Source organism: Alnus glutinosa, chromosome 10 (genome assembly GCF_958979055.1).
Source record: "Alnus glutinosa chromosome 10, dhAlnGlut1.1, whole genome shotgun sequence".
Lineage (NCBI taxonomy): Eukaryota > Viridiplantae > Streptophyta > Magnoliopsida > Fagales > Betulaceae > Alnus > Alnus glutinosa.
This window is the reverse complement of record NC_084895.1, coordinates 25,900,376-25,909,515: the sequence shown is the minus strand read 5'-3', so window position 1 is coordinate 25,909,515 and position 9,140 is coordinate 25,900,376. Positions and strand designations below refer to the sequence as shown.

General features: G+C 39.0%; 2 protein-coding genes across 2 annotated transcripts; one reads left to right on the top strand and one right to left on the bottom strand.

The window, feature by feature from the left end:
* The first annotated feature begins 658 nt into the window (after positions 1-658).
* Positions 659-5,509, top strand: LOC133878788 (protein SENSITIVITY TO RED LIGHT REDUCED 1). Its single transcript, XM_062317319.1, has 2 exons — positions 659-1,099; positions 4,369-5,509. The coding sequence occupies exon 2, from the start codon at positions 4,428-4,430 to the stop codon at positions 5,253-5,255; it is 828 nt and encodes a 275-aa protein (XP_062173303.1). The 5' UTR covers positions 659-1,099; positions 4,369-4,427; the 3' UTR covers positions 5,256-5,509.
* Positions 5,510-7,199: 1,690 nt separating this feature from the next.
* On the bottom strand, positions 7,200-8,712 carry LOC133879950 (uncharacterized protein At5g39865). The gene has a single exon (XM_062318781.1). The coding sequence runs from the start codon at positions 8,377-8,379 to the stop codon at positions 7,597-7,599; it is 783 nt and encodes a 260-aa protein (XP_062174765.1). The 5' UTR covers positions 8,380-8,712; the 3' UTR covers positions 7,200-7,596.
* Between the last annotated feature and the right edge of the window lie 428 nt (positions 8,713-9,140).

Below are 9,140 nucleotides of genomic sequence, written 5' to 3'. Positions count from 1 at the left end.
TAGCAGTTTTATAACTGTGAGCTGTGAGCCTATAAATAAGACCACTACACCAGGTATTTGACAGGCAGATTTTCTAAACTCTGAGATTATTGATACTTTCCAGAAAATAAATAGTTTGAATTGACTTAGGCATCGGAGTGGGGGTATGGTTGGCAGACAACGAATCACAAGGCTACACGTCACCGTACCGAAAACTGTACCAACAAAACCGATTTGTAAGCATCTCACCACTTTTATTTATTTATTTTTTTAAAAAAATTAATAAGATTAGACCCTCTCACATTACTAGACATTGTTAATTTTAATTTTCCCTCTCCATTAACATTCTATATTAATTTAGACAAAAAATAAATCATGTTATTCACTCAAATTATTCATTATATATATTATACATATGCATCTATAACAAAACAAATTAAAAGAAGAAAAAAAAATCATGAAAGGGCAGTTGGTCTCCACACTCTATGGCCGAAGTTAAGGGTGGGCAAAACCCGCCTAAACCCTCATCGCTTTGAAAAAGTCAGTTTTTAGGCTTAAAATCGCTGGCATGGGTTCAGTTTTTGCAAAAACGTGTGGGGCGGGACGGGTCTTGGGTTCAGGATTTTAAAAACCTCAAGTATCCACCCTGCCCTACCTGTGACCTTGCAACTATAGTGAACAGTAGCTAGGCCATAGGTAGAGATTTTGGAACCCACAGGGTGCGGGTTCGGAGGGCAAAAACGACAAAAAAATCGAGACGGTCATGGAGCGTGGCCTCCGTTGCTGAGCTTGCGCCAAGAACCGGTTTGCACAGATGTGGACTCTTAAACGGCGTCAAACACAAGACCGCAAAAAACGTTTGCTTCAATCAAGTTTGAGTTTACCAAAAACAACGCCGTTAACTTTGGAGCAATCTGGGCCCTTTATTTAAATACTGAACATGTGCTACAATTTGGGCCCTTTGTAAAATCCGATTGGTCCGATCGAACTCCTCTCTCCACTCTCACTCTACCTCACCTAACTCCCTCCTCCTCCTCCTCATAAGGACCTCATCCGCCGCTGCCGCAGTCGCCGTCGCCGTCGCCGTCGCCGCAAATGCAAATTTTAGGCTGCAATAAAGGTATCATCGATAAAAACCCATCTTTTTTAACTGTTAATTTGTTTGTTTTATAAGCTTTTTTGGTTCTGGGCAAATCACATATTCGCTAACACATGCAAGAAAAGAACTGTAATTGTTCTAGATTCTTCTGTTCTGGAATAACTTGACGTTGGAGTTTATAAAATCCTAATCGCTGTTTTTAAAAAAATATGCTTAGTTTTTCATTAATTCATTGTATCTCACTGAATTGTATACTGGGATTGCAAAGTCGGAATAATTTATTTCAAAATAATGGTAAAATTCAAAGGATCCTAATCTACACCCCATAGGTGTGCCTCTTGAGTGAATCAAATTTGTTAAATCACCCATTATCTCAAAAGCTTAAGTTAACAGGAAATAGTGAATTTAGTTGTTTAATTAACATTCCAACACTCCACTCACGTGTGAGTTTAAACTACGTTTGAATAAGTTGAACCAATATGTGGAATATTTAATTTAAATAGGCTAAATTATGAAGACATAGTTCGAACTCAGGATCACTGTTTTGATATCATATTAAATTATTAATTGTCCCAAAATTTTAACCTAATAGGAAATGGTGTATGAGAACAAAAGGCCAACCTTATTGAAAGCCAAAAACTCGACTCTTAATTCTGAGACCTTAAAGCTGAGATTGTCTCTGAACTCCCGCTAGACCCTTGGCTAAAGCTCAGAGGTGATCGCCCCTAACACTATGAAGCATTGCGGAAAGCATCACTAATTGCAAGTATGGAACATATCCTCCATACTTCTGCAAAGGCCAAAGTTGCATGGAGTGAGGTTTGCTATCCGAAGAAAGAGGGTGGGTTAGGTCTGAAGGATTTGGAAGTATGGAACATATCCTCCATGTTGAGGCATGTCTGGACATTATTTGCTTGTGCAGGATCTATTTGAGTTGCTTGGATTCAAGCTTATATGCTAAAAGGGAGGAGTTTTTGGAGTGTAAGCATTCCCCAAAGTTGCTCTTGGTGCTGGAGAAAGGTTCTTAAACTTAGGTTTATTGCTAAGAATTTCATTAAATTTGAAGTTGGTGATGGAAAGATGATTCATCTTTGGCAGGACAACTGGCATCCTCTTGGAATGCTTAATGAGAGATTTGGCTCTCGTGTTATCTATGATGCTCAAAGTCGGTTGGATTCTAGACTTGATTCTATTCTCAGTAATGGCACATCTGGTGTTGGAAGCCTGCTCGGTCAGAGGAGCTTGTTGATATACAGAGTCGGCTTCCTGAAGTTCAGCTTGGTTCTGTTGATAAGCCGGTATGGACTATTGCTCGTAAGGGTTCCTATGTAAGTGCTGACACTTGAGATCTTTTGAGGGATAAGAAATATGAGGTTGATTGGTGGCATGTTGTTTGGTTCCCTTTTGCAATTCTGAAACATGCCTTTATCATTTGGCTGGCTATACATAATGGATTAACTACGGGTGATCGGCTGTTGGCTTGGGGTTTTTAGGGTGATACACTATGTGTGTTCTGCAGGAATGGTGTTGAGAGCCGTGATCATATTTTTTTTCATGTGTAGCTTCAGTGCTCGTATATGGAAAAATTGTATACTAAGGTGTAATGATTTGGCTCCTTCTCTTGATTGGCAGAGGGTATTGAATGACGGTTGTAGAACTTGGAAGAAAAAAACGATGGTAGGAGTTCTTTGTCGTCTGGTATTGAGCTCTGTTGTCTATAATATCTGGAGAGCCAGGGATGCTATTAAGTTTCAAAATGCTCCCAAAACTGAAGAGCAGATACTCAAGCAAATATTTTGGGAAGTTAGATCAAGAATTTTTGGAAGAGGAAAGTTTAAGAAGAATAGAGAGAATGTTAAGCTTTGTCATCTCTGGAATGTAGATGTTTCTATTCTTGAATAATCCTAGTTAGTGAGACTTTGGTTGTTTTGGTTCTGCAGCAGATTTTTCTGCTTTGCTTGTTGTTCTGTTTGTTTCTTGTTGTTTTGTTGTTTGTAACTCTGGTTCTTAGTTGTTAATAATATTGATCACTTATTCATCTAAAAAAAAGAAAAGAAAAAGAAAGCATCACTAATTGAAGCCCTCGAGTTAGTTCTGATTCCAGCAATCTGGGAGGCTTCTCTAGCCACCAATTTCTCCTGGTTGTGACCAAGTGCAGACACTTGTACCAAGCATCAATAGCGTTCTTCGTCTTGTTCTTCTTGTGCTTGGCACGGTCATATAGCAGTAGCTTTCCCATTCTTGTTCTTATATATGAAGACTATGACTAGAAGTAGAAGTATTCCACCTATTTCCCTTTTTTGATATTTGGTTTGTGGTGAATTGGTATTGTTTGGGGGTTTTCTTGTTTGGGGATTTTATTGTATGAGGGTGGTTACTTTGTTTCTTGGGTTTTATTGTATTATGGGGGGTTCTATTGTATCTTGAGTGTTTGATGGGGGGTTTCTATTGAATCTTGGGTTTTATTGTATTATGGGGGATTACTTTGTATCTTGGGTGTTGGTTGGGGGGTTCTATTGGGTTTTATTTTATTATGGGGTTACTTTGTATCTTGGGTGTTTGTTCGGGGGTTTCTATTGTATCTTGGGTTTCATGTGGGTTTTGGGTGTTGTAGGTATGTAGTTTTTTATGGGTTTTTTTTTTGTTTTTTTCATGTGGGCTAGCTGAGTTGCTCCTGTGTATACTTCATGTGTACTTAGGGGCGCCTTACACTTTTTTAATGAAATTTTCTTACTTATAAAAAAAAAAAATTACTTAATATGCAATTTGAATGAACCATCATGAATTGTGGTCAATAATGTTCTTATACCAAGCGTTGCATTAGATCCTATGCTTAAAAGGTCGAAATACATATTGGCTCCTAAAATAGTAAAAGATTTTTTAAGGGTGGCATGCTTATGTTTATATAAGAGCTCTGTATCAAATCTCCATTTTGTCTCCTCCCTCATTCAGATTCCAGGAGGCATGGCTTAGAGGTCAAACTTTGCTAGCTAGGCAATATGTTGAGCTTTTCTGTATCTAAGCCTGTGATGGTTGAACACCCTTGAAAAGCAGTATTGCGCTTGTAATAAAGGGAAATTAATTTTACTTGTTCATAGCCAAGTTTAAGATAATTGTTTTTGATGATGTGAAATGTTTAAAATATCTCACACGATGAATGATATTTCTAGTGTCTTCCATTCCCCTTGCATCCACCCCCCCTTCCCCCAAGCAACCCACCCCTCCCCTCATGTAATTGAATATGGAATCTGCCCCACCACTCACATTCTTTCCTTGTAACTTTGTCCCAGCATATTTCTGAAAGTGGCTTATAAGCATAAAAGAAGAGAAGAGAGGATTCTTGACAATAATGGCAGCATCTGCAAAAACCCTCACCATTGCTGATCCTACTTTAAATGGAGGCTGGACAGTTGTTTTACCCCGTCGTGGCAGGAGAAAACATTTGCCCAGAATTAGATCTTTGGAACAACAACCATGGGCTCCAAGTGATCTTGAAATTGATCCTATCAGAAAGTCTAAATTAATACAAAAGATGCAGGTCTGCATGAAGAAAATCGAGAGCTCTCCATTCTACCATACTTTAATGGATCAAATCCAAACTCCAGAAATCTTGGGTCACTTTTATCGGGTCTTAGATTCCGAGTCAAAGATGCAAATGGTGATTTATGGTATAGGCAGCATTGAGTCATATGAAACCCCTCGATTGCAGCTTAGCATTGCGATCTTGTTGAAGAGGAAGTTCAGTTGGATTGGAGATATTGAGGTTTTTGATCCTATTCTTTCTGCAACTGAATCTAAGGTATTGGAAACCCTAGGTTGTTCTGTTCTATCAGTAAATGAGCAAGGGCAGCGACATGCTCTAAAGCCAACATTGTTCTTTATGCCACACTGTGAGGCAGAGTTGTATGACAATCTATTGCGGGCAAATTGGGGGGTGGAGCTGTTGAATCGTGTAGTCTTGTTTGGGAATAGCTTTGAGACATATGAGCAGCATGTCTCAGAGTTTAAGACCTCAGCTGTAGTTGATTCGGCGAGGCATATCTTGGGCATTCGACGATTCACAAAGGAGTTCAAAATCATGACAGTTTCAGATGACTATTTTGGTGCTTTCCATGATTCAAGTTGGCATTTTTTTGGTCCGGTTCTTGAGACAGAGCTGCAGTACATCAAATTTTGATGAAAAATATCAAATTGGTTTCAGTAATTGGATGATGATTGAAGCATATTCTTTCTTTCCAAATGTTCTTGGAAATGATTTTTTTCATAGTCGTTATTATCCAAACACATGTAGAATTAGTTGCTTGACATTTATTTTGAGTTACTTGTTTTGGGTATCTAAACACGCCAAGGTCAAGGCAAGATCTCTGAAAACCACCTCATTTAAAACTTTCATAATCATTTATGCAACAACATTGATTTCTTCTTTCTTCACATGGAAGTGCACTTGTTTCATCTCATTCTACCTATTTGTTATTTATGTAATATCATCGATTACCTTCTTAAGGATGTTATTGGCGCATTGGCTAAAGTCTGCCTGTAGGCAATTTACATTGGGACAGACTTCCTTTTGTGTATATGGTTAGGGTGGATGTGGGTAAGAAGGTGGGTTTGGAGGTTGGACTTGGGGACCGAGTCTGTGTTTTAGTTGTTTTTTTGTGGAACTAGTACTAGTTTCATTTTGAAGGAGTTCTTACTTGATAGGTTGTTACTTTTAAAGGATTTTTGCCTTTCCATTTAGAATCCAATGGGTATAAATTCTTATGATGCCAAATTGCATTGATTTCCAGGACTTTGCACTGATCTAACTCAAACATGGACATTGTGATGTTATGGCCAGAAGCATAAGATGGCGTACGTTTAAGTCCTTCCCAAAAGGCAAAAGTACTTAACCCTATTTTCCCTGCATCAAAATCTCGGCTTCTGAAAGCTCTTGTTTGTTGTGGCCAGCAGCATACGACTGCAGAAATTCCCAGCAGGTGAACATTTTACAAACGAGACGAGTGGAGAATCAAATTCAACCTCAAATTGATACCACATCATTTATATGAACATCGTTCAGATATTCAATTTGCAACAATTGCATAGCATCTAATATTACGGCTTCATTGTTAATACCTTTCAGAGGGTGTTTTTTTTTTTTTTTTGAAAAAGAATTATGATAAAATGAATGATAGCGAACAAGCAAACCCGTACTTTCTCAATTTTGGTGTCTTGTAGTGCTAATTTTATGGCACATGTTTTAGCAAAATAGACCGCTACCAATCATGTTTGTGATAGCATTTTCACATGTTCTCCCATTATCTTTTCTATACGAATCCAGAGTGATAAGAACCCTACAATGTAAGAGAGATTTTTCCTCATTTTATTAGGGGGAACTTTCCCTTGATAAAAAAGAGAGATTTTTCCAAGCACAAAATAGAACATAAACGCCAAATAGGGGGGCATCGTGAAAAATTCACAAGACACCATGGATTTAGACCAAAAAAAATTAAAAGACGAGAAAGAAAACAAAACAAAACAAAACAAGTATTAAATCCAACCACAAAGTTGTATCACACCATTTATACGAATACTGTTCAGGTATTCAAGCTGCAACAATTGCTTAGCATCTAAAACTAAATATTTACATTCCCTCGTTAAGAAAGACATTTTCCCAATCATAAAATAGAACATAAACACTGAAACAAGTTTCTATCTTCATCTCATTAAATGCCATAAGAGTACATCATGAACAAATCACAAGTCCAACATGGATCCGGACTAAAAGGAAAAACAAAAGAACAAGTATCAAACGCAACCACACAATCATTTCTACATCATTTATATGAACATTGTTAGGATATTCAAGCTGCAAGAATTACATCGTGTCTAAAACCATACACTCCCTTGAGGCCTTGATAATAGAGACATATTCCCAAGCACAAAAGAAAACTGAAACACTAAGACTGAGTTTATGTGCTTCGTCACATAATGCCATGGGGAGACATCAAAGTGTTAACTCCAACCACAGTCATGTTCACATCATCTATATAAATATTCTTCAGATATTCAACTTCATGAAAAGTGTGTCCAAATACATGTGCATTGAACTGCTACTGACCATGAAATAACATCCAAAAACAGAATAGATTGGGCATAAAAACGACCCATTCTCATTAAGATAAATCTTTGGACAACATTTGCAAACCTTTGAATAAATTAGTACTCCCACTAACATATTTACAATCCCATATAGGATATAAGAGGAGACACCCTTTCTCCTCTTTTTCAAATACACTCAGAAACACACCCAAAACCCAATGTTTTCCAACCGGCACTTTGAAATAACATATACTATTATCCAAAATGCTGTTCAAAGAGACTAATTGAACAATCATCAGTCCCCCAACCGATGACCCAAACCTTTTTCATCCAAAATACACTTTTGGAATTCAAATAGACCATTCATCAAACACTTTGAAAGCATATATTTATCAACAAAAACCACAACAGTTTTTCAATTCGAACAAATACCCATTTCAAGAACAGCAGTCCGGGCACCGAATCAACCCGTTCTCATTGCACTCCAAGCACCTCTTCACCCTCTCTTCCTCCTCATCAAACACCTTCCTACTCCCATCGCAATTCGCACACGGCGCGAACCGCACATCGCCGCAGCTCTCGCAGACGAACCCAGGTTCCCGAACCGGAAACCCCTGAAGAATTTTCGCCAATTCGCCAATTTCAAATAGCTGTTTGATTATTTCAGCGCCACCCAAGTATTTCCCTCTCACAAAGACCTGCGGCAGAGTCACATTCTTCTCTCCCAACACGCCCTGGAGCTCCCTCCGGTACGCCGAGTCCATCGAGACATCCCGCTCGTCGACCCACACCCGAAACCCCCGAAATATCATCCGCACCGAGTAGCAGTCCTCGTAGGTCCTCCGAATCCCGCGCAAACTCGTTAAGTAAACCACGATCCGGTCCTCCGTGCCGGGTAACCGGATCGTCGCGGGAATATCTGAAACCGGTTCGACCGATTTCGGTGCCGTTTTGAGCTTGAAATTGGGTTCCTCAGGGCTTTTCGGGGACTCGAAGAGACTGCAGAGTTGCTTGACCTTGCCTTTGATGGAATTCCCGGCGGACCGGACCGATTCCATGGGATTATAGAACCGCTTCAACGAACCGGACCCGGCTCGTTCCAGACCAGCCTGGAGGTAGGGTTTCAGTGGCGCTTGCAAGGTGAGCGAACGGTTGAAGAACAAGGAGGAGGAGGGCTTGGATTTGCCCGAGAATTCCCCGTTATTGTCGAATTGTGCCATTGAACTACACGATCCAGCCGTTCAAATTCGGGCTCAGAAATGCCAAGAAACGAGGCTTTAGGAGCAGAAATGACTACCTGACGGTGGTGGGGTGATCGGGGACGACCGCGGCCGTTGGATGCGAGAGTGGCCGTGACGGTGATGGTGACGGGGGCGGCAGAGGGATCGAGATTTAGGGGTTTGTTGTTGTTGTTGTTTTGAATTTTGGGTGTTCGTGTTTTTTGGTTTTGGTGGAGTTGTCAAATGAGAATTGAGATGATGTTGTTTTAGGTGGAGGCTTTCGGTTTCCAGAGCTGGATGGCGCTTTTTGAGGATTCAAGAGACGTACCTACAAAGCGAGCATTTCTTCTTTGCTTTCTTGATATATATATAAAATAATTGCACTGCTGGTATCCGAAGTTCACTGAAATTACGAATTACTCCCTATAGGATATGAAAAGTCCTTACGATAAACTATAATAAAATCACTCTCTGAACTCATTTTTCATCCATCAAATTAACGGAATCCGTTAATGGATTACAATACAAATAATATTTAGAGGTTGTTTCATTATTTATTGGACGTGGCAAACTAACAGATTTTATTAACTTATAGATGAAAAAATAAATTCATAAAATAATTCGTAATTATAGTTTACTACAAAAATTTCTATAAACTTTTTATACCACGTAAAATAATTCATAATTTTAGCAAATTTTAAGGACAAGTAATGTAAATATTTCTATATATATATTTATTTATTTATATTTAGAGAGAGAGA

What these genes read in the sequence shown, in the direction of transcription:
- LOC133879950 (XM_062318781.1), bottom strand. Translation starts at nt 8,379, where the DNA reads ATGGCACAATTCGACAATAACGGGGAATTCTCGGGCAAATCCAAGCCC.
- LOC133878788 (XM_062317319.1), top strand. Translation starts at nt 4,428, where the DNA reads ATGGCAGCATCTGCAAAAACCCTCACCATTGCTGATCCTACTTTAAAT.